The 14,783-nt window shown below is 44.0% G+C and overlaps 1 protein-coding gene across 8 annotated transcripts in view; it reads left to right on the top strand.

The window, feature by feature from the left end:
- Positions 1-14,783, top strand: part of CC2D2A (coiled-coil and C2 domain containing 2A) — a 134,489-nt gene that overhangs the window by 82,531 nt on the left and 37,175 nt on the right. For all 8 annotated transcript variants that reach the window (XR_004679296.1, XM_035005275.1, XM_035005273.1 and 5 more), the window contains 6 exons: positions 2,306-2,453; positions 5,144-5,282; positions 7,667-7,870; positions 9,512-9,604; positions 10,487-10,578; positions 13,696-13,863. Coding sequence is in view for 7 of the 8 variants with exons in the window: in XM_035005275.1 (XP_034861166.1) it covers positions 2,306-2,453; positions 5,144-5,282; positions 7,667-7,870; positions 9,512-9,604; positions 10,487-10,578; positions 13,696-13,863 (844 nt within the window). In the remaining variant the exon portion in view is untranslated. The remainder of the gene's footprint in view (positions 1-2,305; positions 2,454-5,143; positions 5,283-7,666; positions 7,871-9,511; positions 9,605-10,486; positions 10,579-13,695; positions 13,864-14,783) is intronic.

The following is a 14,783-nucleotide window of genomic DNA, read 5'->3' as shown; positions in this document are numbered from 1 at the left end:
TTTATCCAAAAGTCCCCTCTCATGGAGCCTCCTCTGCCACCCCATCTAAAAGTTCAGCCCTTCCCCACCCCCACAAATGCACATTTTCTATATATGTTCCCTAATTTATGGTTTCTCCTCCACATCTATCCCTCTCTAACGTACCACATGTTCCTCTTTTTTATTTATTTATTTTATTTTTTTATTAACATATAATAACCCTTGTTTCAGGGGTACAGGTCTGTGATTCATCAGTCTTACACAGTTCACAGCACTCACCATAGCACATACCCTCCCCAATGTCCATCACCCAGCCACCCCATCCCTCCCACCCCCCTCCACTCCAGCAACCCTCAGTTTGTTTCCTGAGATTAAGAGTCTCCTATGGTTTGTCTCCCTCTCCAGTTTTGTCTTGTTTCATTTTTCCCTCTCTCTCCCTATGATCCTTGGTCTTGTTTCTCAAATTCCTCATATCAGTGAGGTCATATGATACTTGTCTTTCTCTGATTGATTTAATTCGCTTAGCATAATACCCTCTAGTTCCATCCACATCATTGCAAAGGCAAGATTTCATTTTTTGATGGCTGCATAATATTCCATTGTATATATATACCACTTCTTCTTTATCCATTCATCTGTTGATGGACATCTAGGCTCTTTCCATAGTTTGGCTATTGTGGACATTGCTGCTATAAACATTGGGGTGCATGTGCGCCTTCAGATCACTACATTTGTATCTTTGGGGTAAATACCCAGTAGTGCAATTGCTAGGTCATAGGGTAGCTCTATTTTCAACTTTTTGAGGAACCTCCATACTGTTTTCCGGAGTGGCTGCACCAGCTTGCATTCCCACCAACTTCTTACCAATTCCTTTTTTAAAATCTTTTTTAATTTTCATCTTCACAGTCATATTTCATCCCTTCATTGTATTTACCCTTATTTTTGTGTATATTATAAGTTTTTCTTTCTTTAAAATTTTGGGAGACAATTTCTTCTAACAGACCAAAATACACCCAAAATCTATTGTGTGGCTCTGTTCTGTTCACCAGACTAATCATATTTTTTTTTCCTTTCTTTTCCCCCCAGTTTCGGGTCTCTTCTGATTTGTTTAGTGTGTATTTTTCTAGGGTTGTTGTTACCGTTTTAGCATTTTCTTAGCATTTTGTTCTCTCATTCATCTATTCTCCTCTGGACAAAATGACAAGGTGGAAAAACTCAAAAAGTACAAGAGGCAGTACCAACTGCCAGGGACCTAATCAGTACAGTCATTAGTAAGATGTTGGAACTAGAATTCAAAATAACAATGATAAAGAGACTAGCTGAGCTTGAAAAAAGCATAGAAGATACTAGAGAATCCCTTTCTGAAGTAAAAGAACTAAAATCTAACCAAGTAGAAATCAAAAAGGCTATTAATGAGGTGCAATAAAAAATGGAGGTTCTAACTGCCAGGATAAATGAGGCAGAAGAGAGAATTAGTGATATAGGAGACCAAATGATGGAGAATAAAGAAGCTGAGAAAAAGATAAACAACTACTGGATCACAAAGGGAGATTAGAGAGATAAGTGATACCATAAAGTGAAACAACATTAGAATAATTGGGATCCCAGAAGAAGAAAGAGAGAGAGGGGCAGAAGGTATATTGGAACAAATTATAGCAGAGAACCTCCTTAATTTGGGGAAGGAAACAGGCATCAAAATCCAGGAGGCACAGAGATCCCCCCTCAAAATCAATAAAAATAGGTCAACCCCCCAACATCTAATAGTAAAACTCACACGTTCCTCTTATTTCTCTTATTTATTGCCTGCCTCCCTTGCTGGAATATAAACTCCTTGAGAACAGGGATTTTCATCAGTTCTGCTTCTTTACTGCAATCTGCAGTCCCTAAAATAGTGCCTGGCATGAAGGAGGGACTCAAATGCGTATCTATTGACTGAGTGAATGAATGGAGGTCTTCATTGTCATCTTTTTAGGAGGTACTATTTTTATCCCTATTTTATACATAAAGAAACGAAGGCTTAGAGAAGTTAAGCAATCTGTTTGTGGTCACACAGCTGTTAAGTGGCAGAACCAGAATAGGCACACAGATGTCCCACTCCACAGTGCCTCATTCATTCTGTAAGGTCTACACACTGCTGTCAGAGCTAGAACCAAGTGGCTAATGCTGAGCGTCATTGCCTGAAGAAGTTCAGGGATGCTGATCGGAATTATGTTCCATCCTGCCAGCCCTAAAGCCCCTCCATCCCATTTGACTGTCTGCTTTCCTACCAGGGCTGGGCTCGCTCCCTTTTCCTCAACAACGTCTGTGTAATCTGGTGTTTCCCTAGGAGTGCCCTTCTCATTTGAAGCGGACGGTAGTAATCAACTGATTCTAATGACCTCGGGGAAGGTGTCCAACGGTGTGGCTTGGGCCATTGGAGAAAACGGGATCCCTTTAATTCCCCCACTGTCACAGCAGAACATCGGATTTAGAAGGTATTGTGTGTCTAGAATAAATGCATGAGTAATGTCAGCGTTTGCATTCATGACACGGGAGGGGGAAGCTTGCAATATCACATTCTTTCCTTTTATTCTCATGTGCCAGTATTTTCAGGGTCTTTTTATTGTTCTTGAGGTAAGAATTAAAATATTAATAGCCTAATAAATATTAGATGTTCAGCAGTGTCAGAAACAGCAAAAAGCACTCCGCCTTACTTAATCTCTCCAGTAACTCTGTGAAGGATTCCTGTCCCCATTTTATAGACGGGGGAAGTACACAGCACGTGTATACGTGGTCCTCAGTGTGAATGAGGATGGTTGTAGAACCTTCTGATTATTATAAAAGTCCCCACGGTCAGATCTCTTCCTTGATTGCTAGCTCCTTAGGTTCCTACCAGAGCAGAAGAAAAGGCACTCTGGACCTCCCCCATTTCCCCCCTAAGCTGGTCCCGCCTCCTTGTGGCTGGTGCCTGCCCAGGCAGCCTGGACTACGGGAGCCAGGCTCAATTCTTGCTTCCGTCCTGCCCCAACAGTTGTGCCTTGAGTTGATCTTTTAACCTTCTAGGCCTCAGGTGCCTCCACTCTAAAACTAAAGGATTTACCCTGATCATCAAGAAGACACTTTCCAATTCACAGGCTGTCATTTATGACATGAGTGAAAACAGAGTGGGGCTCGTTTTGTTCCCTTTATGTCCTCTCTGCCCTGATTCTGATGCCTGTGTCCCTGGGACAAGCACAGGGAATGCTGCTCTGTGCTTTTGCAGTCAGGAGTCCAGTAGCCACGTCCCGCGGAGGCCTTGGAGTATAAGCATGACAGATGTATACTTGGAGTATAAGCATGACAGATGTATCCCGCGGAGGCCTTGGAGTATAAGCATGACAGATGTATCCAAAATAGTACCTCCTAAAAAGATGACAATGAAGACCTCCATTCATTCCCTCAGATGACAGATGTATCAGCCACTGAGTTCCGCACCAGGGATGAAAGCTCCAACTCCTCAGGAGAGGGGGTCAAGCCCAGCGCGAGTAACGAAAAATGCAGTGCTACTAACGAAGCCCCAACTCACTGTTGCCAACAACCCCGGGCCTCCTGGCAACTCAGGCGTGTCCAAAGTTGGTGCTTAAATCAGTTGTGCATTTAAGTCCCCAGTTGTGTGGGGAGCGAGGCACGAGGCAGATCTGGCCTGGATCCTGGGACTCTAGGGATGGGCGCCACATCATACTTCATTTTGTTTGTTTGTTTTATTGAGATGGAACTGACACAGAACATCGTATAAGTTTAAGGTGTACACCATAATGATTTGATTAATGTATATATTGTGGAATAATCACCCAAATAAGTCTACTTTATATCAGTCACCACACATAGTGACAAATTTTGTTTTCCTTGCCATGAGAACTTTTCAGATCTACTCTCTCAGGACCTTTAAAATGTAAAATACAGTATTGTTAACTGTGATCGCCATGCTGTACATTAGATCTCCCAGACTTATTTATCGTATGACTGGAACTTTGGACCTTTTGACCTCCTTCACCTATCCCCCTCCCTAACCCCACCTCTGGCAACTACCAATCTGTTCTCTGTTTCTACAAGTTTTGTTTTTTTAAAATTCCATATATAAGTGAAATCCTACAATATCTGCCTTGCTCTGTGTGACTGCTTTCACTTAGCATAATGCCCTCACGCTCCATCCATGTTGTTGCAAATGGCAGGATGCCTCCTTTTTTACGGCTGGGTAATATTCTATTATGTATACATGCCACATTTTCTTTATCCCTTCTTCCACGGATGGACAGTTAAGTTGTTTCCATGTCTTGGCTATTATAAATAATGCTGTAATAAACATGGGGGTGCAGGTACCTCTTCAGGATAGTGATTTTGTGTCCTTCAGATATATACCCGGAAGTGGAATTACTGAATCATACAGCAGTTCTACTTTTAATTTCTTGAGGAACCTCCAGTGTTTGCACCAATTTACATTCCTGCCAACAGTGCACGAGGTTCCCTTTTCTCCACATCCTCACCAACACTTGGTATCTCGTGTCTTTTTGATGATGGCCATTCTAACAAGTGTCGGTTTGATTTGTGTCTCCCTGGTGGGGAGTGATGTTGAGTACCTTTTCATGTCCCCACTGGCCATCTGTATGTCTTCTTTGGAAAAATGTCTCTTGTGGTCCTCTGCCCATTTTTTTTTTTTAAAGATTTTATTTATTTATTTGAGAGAGAGAGCACGAGGGGGGGAGGGTCAGAGGGAGAAGCAGACTCCTCGCTGAGCAAGGAGCCCAATGCGGGACTCGATCCCGGGACTCCAGGATCATGACCTGAGCCGAAGGCAGTCGCTTAACCAACTGAGCCACCCAGGCGCCCAGCTCTGCCCATTTTTTCATTAGATTTTGCGTTACTGCTATTGAGCTATGATTCCCTGTATATTTTAAACCTTAACTCCTTATCAGACTTATGGATTGCAAGTATTTTCTCCCCCCAATCACCCTTCTCTATTATCCCTATAACATACTTAATAGCAGTCATCAAGTAAAGAAAAATGGCACAACTCCTTTCTTATCATCAGATTTTCTCACATAGAAAGCAAGAGCCTCCTTAAGCAGTGCTGTTCCTGGGATTTTGTGGGCCTAAGGCAAACTGCCCCGTGAACACATCCATCTCATGGCATTCACTTTTTTTCCAGTGCTTTGAAGAGGGCAGATGCCATCTCATCTATTGGCACATCCGGACTGACAGACTTGAAAAAGTTGGCCAAGTGGGCGGCGGAGTCCAAGCTCGACCCGAACGACCCCAACAATGCCCCTCTGATGCAGCTAATCTCGGTAATGTGGCAGGAGAACTGTGTGCACGCCCCCATTTCTCGAGTTGGAGTGATCATAATAGAAATGGCTCAGCCCTTCACACACATTTTCTTTCACACGGTATTCTCCAGTGCGATAGCGTTTAAGAACATGAGGGCTGGGTTGAACAACTGGTTTAAGGTCAGGCTCTGCCCCTGTCTGGCTCATGCTTTCTAGGCACTCTGACGCCATCACAGTGTGTCCATGAGGATATGCACTGCTGCATTTCCACACTTAGCTGGGCACACAGTCGGTGTGCAATCAATAATAGTTGTTACTGTGGTGGTGGTGTTACTCTTATCTCTAACTTCTGCAAAACCCTAAAGAGAGGTCTTACTTGGCCCCTCCTATGGAGAGGAACCTGCGTGCAGCCGCTCAGAGTCATTGCTCGAGCTCACACGACTGGTGAGGACTCGGGTCCAAGTCGATCTGATTTCAGAGCACGTGCTCGGTCCATCACACCTGGAACGGCTGGTAGGAGTGTTTTCAGAAATGGTGGTTATGTTTGTTTTCCTGTTTGATGGTTAATTAGATTAGCATTTAGGTTTCATTTAAGTATGTCTGAGATAAATTGCTTTTGCCTGTCATAACATTCAAAATTCTTTCTTCAGTGAATTTATAAATAAAATGGAACATTAGTCAGTAAATGATTTCTCTTGGTGGCAAATACAATTGTTTTTACACCCAAGTTCATAATTCCCACAAAAACATAATAAACAAGTAGATGATCTGGAAAGTGACCACGGCAACACATTCTGTGATCAAGTTCATTCGTGTGAGTTCATCAGCAGGGGAACTGTAACCAGAATAACATGTTCATTTCTGTCCTTAAATTTCTAAGATAAGTCTCAAAGCAAGCTTTGGTTTATTTTTATTTTTATCTTTATAAGCTCTCCTTCCAACATGATACTTCTTAGTGTGACTAAAAAAAATATTGGAAAGAATAGGCCATATTACCTAGAGCATAGTCTATTCCATGTAGAGTTTTCAAATCATGTTTCGATTACTATCTTTTTTTTTTAAGATTTTATTTATTTATTTTTGCAAGAGAGAGCAAGCGAGCATGAGTGGGGAGGAAAGACATAGGGAGAAATAGGAAGCTGAGCAGGGAGCCCGATGCGGGGCTCGATCCCAGGACCCCGGGATCATGACCTGAGCTGAAGGCAGACGCTTAACGACTGAGCCACCCAGGCGCCCTCCATTACTATCTTTAAGTCAGTGGTAATATAATACAAGTGTCACCTCCATGTTTTTCTTTTAAACTATTTGTCTTCCCATAGAAGGACAGAACACAGGGATGCCTTCCTGACTAGTCTCTTTTTAATGGATTTTCACAGCAGGATCACCTTTCCCAGTGCAAAGCCCCAGCAAATCTCTGCTCCCTGGCTTTCCTTCTGCGAGGAGGAGGGTGCCACTGACCAAACCCCCAGCAGAGGGGCAAGCAGACACCTGGGCAGAGTGCAGCCCACCTGCTCAGCCTCTCAGTGGTACCCTGAAACCGTCCTTTCAGTGCCCGTGTAGGGAGGTTGGCGCTCAGAACGATCTCTGGCTCTCTCTACTCACTGACCAAGGCCATGAGGTGCTGTTCAGAGACAGAAGAGCATGGCCCTGGAGCCAGGGAAGCCGATCAGCTGATTCTGAGACCTGATCTACATGTGTGCATAAATGTATTTCTTTTAATATTTCAAAATATTTTGTTAAATATATTTTTAAAGTTATATTAAGTTATTTTTAAGTATTTTAATATGCAATATATCTTAAATATATTTTAAATACATATATTAGATTTCACATACAGTGTGTATATAAGAATCCTATCTCCAACAGGCACCTACTAATACACTGATACAAATCTCTCACTTGTCAGGCTGTAGATTTGCATAACACCTATGAGGGAAGCAGGCATGCCAAAAAATGAAAATGATTTGCAGTACTTTTTATAGCTAGTACAGGAATAGAATAGCATCTGCCTTATTACTGTTATATTTTAGCGCATTTTGTCCTTCAATGAAATGCGGGATGTTTCAAGTCTCAGTCCACAACTATTCAGCTTCCATTCCCAAAAGAAACCCAAAAGCTGGGTTTCTTCAGATGCAATCCGCCTGCCAACTAAAGTTGTATCTCGGGCGCCTGGGTGGCTCAGTTGGTTGAGCGACTGCCTTTGGCTCAGGTCATGATCCTGGAGTCCCGGGATCGAGTCCTGCGTCGGGCTCCCTGCTCGGCGAGGAGCCTGCTTCTGCCTCTGACCCTCCCCCCTCTCATGTGCTCTCTCTCTCTCATTCTCTCTGTCTCAAATAAATAAATAAAATCTTTAAAAAAAATAAAAAATAAAAAAAAAATAAAGTTGTATCTCTTGTTTTCTGTAGGTTGCTACCAGCGGTGAATCCTATGTCCCTGATTTCTTTCGCCTGGAACAGCTGCAGCAAGAATTTAACTTTGTTTCAGATGAGGAATTGAATAGATCCAAACGATTCAGGCTTCTTTGTCTTAGAAGCCAAGAGGTGCCAGAATTCCGAAATTATAAGCAAATTCCAGCATATGACCGAGAAATTATGGAAAAAGTATTCCAGGTAAGAAACTGCCATGGAGGAGTTAATACCATAATAAAATACCGCCGTACCATTCGGTATACTATTATGTGTGTGTTTTCTTGCTGTCATGTTCTCAATAGCCATAGTGGTTTCTCGTTTATAACACTTAACCTTTCCATTATTTTTCTTAAACTTAATGTTTAAATAATCTCTTTGCCCAATATGACGTATAAACTAAGAAAAATTAGGGTTGAAAAGTATCTTAAGTGTTACTATGGGAAATTATCCTGCCATGCTGTTCCTGTCAGGAATTCAGTGCCAGTTTAACCCATTAAGTATTTACCAAGCACAACGCTTGGTTAAGCGCTGAGGGGAGCTGCTGGGGTCTCAGTCGCCCTGGGTGGGCAGGGCCCACAGGAGGAGGGGGCCCGCAGGTGGGGAGCCTTTGAGGAGCTACAGGCAATAGGGGTGTGTTTTGGGGGGGCAGGGACAGCAGGCCAGTGAAAGCCAGACAGGCAAGTTAGTGTTTGATGAGGTAAATGAAGAGCCATTAGAATATTTTTGGTTACTTGGTTCTTCTTTGTATTAGTTTGGATTTGTGATGGTGAGTGATAAAAAGCCAATTTAAGCTACTTCAGGCACTAAGGAGAGTTTATTGGATGATGAAATGCCAAAATAGGGTTAAATATCTAAAGAGGCATGAATGGCGGGAGTTCATCTGTGCCTCAATGACCCCTGGATCCAGAACCTAAACACTGCCAGGACTTTTCTCCATCTTGTCCCAAGTTTAAAAATCTTGGGAACAGCTACAGGGGCACCTGGGTGGCTCGGTCGGTTAAGCATCTGGGTCTTGATTTCGGCTCAGGTCATGATCTCAGGGTCTGGGGATCCGGCCGGAGTTGGGTTGTGCTGAGCAGGGAGTCTGCTCGAGAATTCTCTCCTTCTTCTTCCCCTTCCCCCCGCCCCCACACTCCCAGGCATACTCTCTCTCTAAAATAAATAGATAAAACTAAAAAAAAAAAAAAAAAGGAAGAAAGAAAGAGAGAAAGAAAAAAAGAAATCTTGGGAACAGATTGCTTGAGTTTCCTAGGCTGGGTTAGGAGACACCCGGGTATTCAGCTGTGACCAGCAAAGGACTGAAGCAGAACATGGCAGCTTCCTGGGCCCACGGGGGATTTTACCGATAGAGAGAGCAAAGTCAGCAGCCTAAGAAGACAAAGCTCACGCACCCTCTACTCTCCTCCAAGTAGGTGACCCACATCAGCTGCGGCCAGATGCTATTTACTATTTTTGTAATTGCTCCACTTAGAAAAGACAAAAATGTGAGCAGAGGCTTTGGCTGAGTTGCTTGGGTGAGCTTAGCATCTTGAGCTATAGTGAGTCTCTCTGTTATCTCTGTGGCCTCTTTCTTCCTGCATAAAGAGCTTAAGTTGTAATTGCTCTACAGAATTATCTTCTACTTATAAGCCAGTTCAACCAACTGGTTCCAAAACCTGCATACTGCATCGAAGATCAATCTTGGACCAAAAATGAAGAGGAAGGTGGAAGAAATATTTAGAACCATAATTTATTACTTAAACCACATGTGACAAATTCTCTAATCTCAAGATAAATTCTCTAGTCTCGCATGGGGGAGTACCAGTAATTTACAGTCATAAAATTATTCCTTTTTAATTTTAGGACTATGAGAAACGTTTACGAGACAGAAATGTAATTGATACCAAGGACCACATAGATACCCATAGGGCCATAGTCGCCAAGTACCTCCAGCAGGTAAGGAAAACCATTTTACAGAGTCCTCAGAGGGGGAAATAACCAGCACCCTCACACGGGGGAGGGTGGTGCCTATTCTTCGAAGTCCTCTATGGGATACTGAAACGTCACTTAACCTCTCCAGACTTATTTGCTCATAATTACAGATACGAAATTAACAGCTGTCTTCATCTTTTGAACATATGGAACACTAGGATGTATCTCAGTATATTATCAGTGGTTATCTTGAGGGGGGCATGATTACAAGGGACACAATTTCTAAGTCGTGATTTTTCTCATATTTGAATGTTTGCATCATATCACCTTTGTAATGAAAAAATTTTATAAACTACATACTAACTGCCCTGATGCATGAAAAACTTGAAATATCCTTTTGCCCTTCCTTCTTTTAATAAATTTAACTTGTAGGAAATGCTATAGTCACTAGAGTACATTTTTCCCACCCAAATGATCTACCCTGAGGGCTCCTTATAAAAAAAAACACCAATTTATGACATTTAAGAGGTCCTCTATTTAAGGAATAATTGGAAAATAAGTCAGTCTGAATAGAGGAAGAAGTTAAGAATCTGACGATTGGTCCTATTTTTGCCAATTGTTCATTCATTCAGCAAAATTTCACTATCATCCACCAGGAACCTTCCCAGGACCCATGAATATAGCAGTGAATGAAACAGAACCCTCTGCCTTAGGGAGCTTATGTTAGTGAGCAAAGCGGGTTGATTTCTATAGGAAGAGGTCAGCACCAGGGAGAAAAGTGCAGGTGCGCTAGGCGGATGCACTGAGGTGTCACCTGGCAAGGTGAAAACTCGAAGGAGTCAAGGGAGTGAGCTGTGAAGTCTATGTACCGGGGAGATTTTAAATAAAACACTTGTCTGTCCTCAGGTTAGAGAATCAGTGATAAATCGTTTCCTGATTGCAAAACACCATTTTCTTCTTTCGGACTTGATCGTAGAAGAAGAAGTTCCCAATATCAGGTAAAAGCAAACAAATCTTTTGTTTCTTATAAATATTCTTTTTATTGTATTATGTTAAAATTTTCACGTACATAAAAGATGTTTATCCTTGTATGGTCCGCATTTGAGCCCCCAGTAATGCTGGGAACTGGTAAAACCTGATTAACACCTCATGGTTACATTAGTTGGGGGTTTTGTTGAAAAAGTCACACGAGATGCTCTCTATCACGCCCAGTACACACCGTCTCATCTCCCACTGTGCCCAAGTCAGCTCCACAGGCCTTTGCCGGTTCCCCGCTGCAATCAGATGAAGTCTGACAGCATTTCCCTCCTGCTTTCTACCTCCCCCTTCCAGTCTGTCCCTCACTCCCCCACACACACGGGGCAGAGGGGGTGGCTCAGAATAAGCACTGGGGCTCCAGGGGGTGGGGGGAGGCTGAGAGCTGCTGTGTGGTTGGTAAGGGGGCAGGGGGAGTAGGGAAAATGGATATTTACATAGAAGCTGGGATTCAATTGCATTTGCTTGATTGTCTCCCTGTTACCTAGAATAATCCAATAATTATCTCAACTCAAAGTGGAGGCATAAAAGATGAAAAATAACTCATATTGGTGGTCCCGTGCAGTGCATTGACTTCCCAACCTGTTCTGTGATTAAATCTCTTGGTCTCCTAAAAAGCTTATTTCCTATGCATGTACTTTCTCTCCACCACCAAGGTGGGAAGGAGACAAAAAAATGTCTATCCTGACAACCCCTTTCTTTGGCTTGGCCTCCATGCTGCACCCACAGCCACTCGTGCAAACCTCCCTCTTTATCCCAGGCCCAGAGTCCAGTCACTGAATGTATTTTTTCAGTCATGAAAATTATACTTTAGAATAGATGGTGATTTTTCATGCTGTTTTTCCATTTCTTTTCTTTCTTTTTCTTTTTCTGCTTTACTTTCTGCATTAAGTTCTGAAGGCTCAGGGTATGTTCTTTCTTCTTTTAATTTTGGTTTGTTCTTAGCATTAAACTAAGATGTTTCTGTATTTAATGGTCCCAACCACCAAGATGTTTCCATGCTGACTGCTAGCAGGGTGGCAAAGTCTCCTGAGAAGAGCCACCTCTGGGGGAGGGGGGGGGGGGTTGACAAAGAGAAGGGATGTGCCATGTTAGGACCCTCTGGCAAAGGTGTCTCTCAGAGGTCCCCAAGTTTGGGTTAGGTGGGTGTCCTGGCAGAGTGATTAATAAGATGCGCTTAATTTACAACAACATGAACCTTGAGGGCATTATGCTAAGTGAGATAAATCAGACAGAGAAAGACAAATACTGTATGATCTCACTTATATGTGGAATCTAAAAAAGCCAAACTCGTAAAAACAGAGTAGAATGGTGGTTACCAGTGGCCAGGGGGTGGGAAAATCGGGGAGATGTTGTTTGAGGATACAAACTTGCAACTAGTGATTAAATAAGTTCTGGAGATCTCAGGCGTAGCAGAGTGAATACAGTCAGTACTGATCATAGACTTCAAAGTTACTAAGCGCCTTGATCTTAATTGTTCTCCCCCCACAAAAAAAAGATAATTCTGTGAAGTTAAGAGGTGTTGGCTATCACCTCACTGGCAGCCATACTCCAATATGTAAATATATCAGACCAACACACTGTACGTCTTAAATTTACACAGTTATATGACAATTACGTCTCAATAAAAATAAACTAAAAATAGTAAAATGCAGATAACAAGTCACACACAGAAAAAAGAGATTTGCAATGTCACTCTCCTCACAGTCTTTTTTTGGGGGGGGAAGATAGTTATTTTTCATAACTTTCCATTATATTAATATGTAACGGGCCTGCTCTTGTTTTAAGGGAGTTAAAAATAAATATATGTCGGTATTTTCAAAAGAGGAAGAAGCTGGCTGTTTAGTCAGAGTGAGCCGAGTTAGAGCCCCAGCTCCCTCTTACTGAGGAGCCTTCAGCAAATCCTGTCGCCTCCCAGTTTCTTCATGTGAAAAATGGGGTAAATGTTGCCCTTGTCAGGATTTGAAATGGTCTCTGTAAGGCACCCAGCACTCTGCTTGATCCATAGAAGACCCGCAGGGGAGCAAGCAGAAGCCCGTCGGGGGCCGTAGCCTCCCCAGCCAGCACATGGCCCTCGGAAGAAGGCCGCTCGGCTCTGTCCCGCGCCGTCTGGCCCCATGGCGTCAACCTGCAGATCCAGACTCACGTCTGTGCCTCTGTCCAATCTCTGGGCTGGACTTTAATGATCTGCTTCGTGGCCCTTTCTCCCGCCATGACCCACTGCCCGTGCTCCCATCCTCTTGGAAGTGTTTACGGGATTTCACCTCAGTGAGAGGGAGAGTGGAGAGGGATCCTCCTGGCCCACCCCTTCCTCCTGCAGAATCACTGCCATCATGCCAGCCTCATCTTTCCAACAGCTGCCATTTTAGGGCATCCACCCAGTGCTAGACCAGTGCCAGGGTGCTTTGCACAACCCCCTCCCTTTATCCTCTTCATCACCCCAAGAGGTAGGTATGATCATCCCCATTTTACAGATGATGAAACAGAGACAAAGAGGTGAGATAATGTGCCCAAGGTCAAAGAGCTGAGCCAGGAGTCCCACGGCTTTGTCTAACTCCAGAGGCCGAGGTACCCCCAGAAGTGCCCAAGAAGGCTGTGAACATCACCATGTGAATGGAGCAGGTTAACGTGTGCTCCAGTGCTCAGGAGAGGGAGCGCCCCTTCTAGCTGGCGTGGCTGGGCCCTGGGGAAGGGAGACACCGGCCCTGAAGGGGCAGACGAGGAGGAAGTGGGGAGGGCACCCATGCACAGGACTGGCCTGGCCGAGCAAAGGCGAGAGCAGGCAGAGCACCCGCACATTTGAGGGATGAGCAGGCAGAGCACAAGGCGGCGGGAAGCAAGAGGGGCCCAAGCACACTTTTCTTCCTCTGATCAGTAGCAACTAAAATCAGTGTAAGGATCCACACCAGAGGATCTCCCCAATCTCGGGAGAATTTCTTTGATGATTTCCACCCTCCTTAAAAAGACAAGAGTTTTTCAGGGGCCTTTGAGGGCCCCTTGGGGAAGAGTTTGGGAAATTGTCTCACAGCTTTCCAGACCTTTCCTTTCCTCAGAGTCCTAATCCTGTTCTGTAATCATAGCATTCTGGGGCTAAGCCTTTTCAAGCTGGCAGAACAAAAGCGACCACTAAGGCCAAGGAGAAAAGGTCGGAAGAAGGTGACAGCCCAAAACCTGTCTGATGGAGACATAAAGGTGCTGGTGAACATCATCCGGGCTTATGACATTCCCGTGAGGAAGCCCACAGCAAGGTGAGAGCCCTCCAGATGGCCCTGGGATGGAGAGTACAGGGTCCCAGGCAAGTGGTCCACTTCTTTATAGCATGTCCACCCCCACATTGAACGTAGTGGTTGATCATGGGGGCTAGGAGTGAGCGGCGCTCTTACTGAAGCCAAAACACTATTGGTTGCAAGTAATAGAACCAACTCAGTCAATTTAGGCTAAGGAGGGGGTTCATTGGGAATATCTCAGAGAACTCAGGTTAAGAGGTACAGCTGAACTACATGGTGGACAGTGGATGGTAAAAGATTGAGATGGTTCTTCTGAGGCCCATTGTCTCTCTTGCTTGCTTCCCTCTGTGGGTCTGCTTCATCTCCATGTCAAGGAAGTGGTCCTTTCAGCCACAGTACCATCCACCAAGTATCATCTTCTCAGGAGAAAAGCTGAAGGTCCTAACTTGGGTCAGGTGTTGATCCCTGGTCTAATCACCTACAGCCAGAGAGGCAGGGTCCCCAGGCCCTGGCCTGAAGGTGGGGAACGGTTCTCGGAGAAGTGGGTGTGAGCTAGGCAGATACCCAAAAGGTGTATGTCCTAGGTTCTAAACACACATACTATGAGCATAAAAATGTGACTTCCCTTTTATCTGCTCTGAGACATGAGTGATGCCTACTACGTTTTACTACACTGGGGCAGTGCGGACCCCCCCAACCAGGGTAGGGTGAGCTTGAGTCTCTTACCCCCTTTAGAGAACAGAGATGAGCAAGAATTAAAGAAAGAAAGAGCAAGAATCAAAACTTCTACCAGCTGGTACCCTTGCCCGTGTAATGAGGAAGGCTGACCTTTCCTGTCCATTCATCAACTTCCCCGCACTATGCTAAGGCTCTTTCATACAGATTATTTTGCTTACTTCTCACTATTGTTAATATCTCCATTTTACAAAAGGGAAAATGTG

Source organism: Mirounga leonina, unplaced genomic scaffold (assembly GCF_011800145.1).
Source record: "Mirounga leonina isolate KUSES-001 unplaced genomic scaffold, KU_Mleo_1.0 Mir_129, whole genome shotgun sequence".
Taxonomy (NCBI): domain Eukaryota; kingdom Metazoa; phylum Chordata; class Mammalia; order Carnivora; family Phocidae; genus Mirounga; species Mirounga leonina.
Note: the sequence above shows the minus strand (reverse complement) of the source record. Positions and strands in the feature narration are given on the sequence as shown.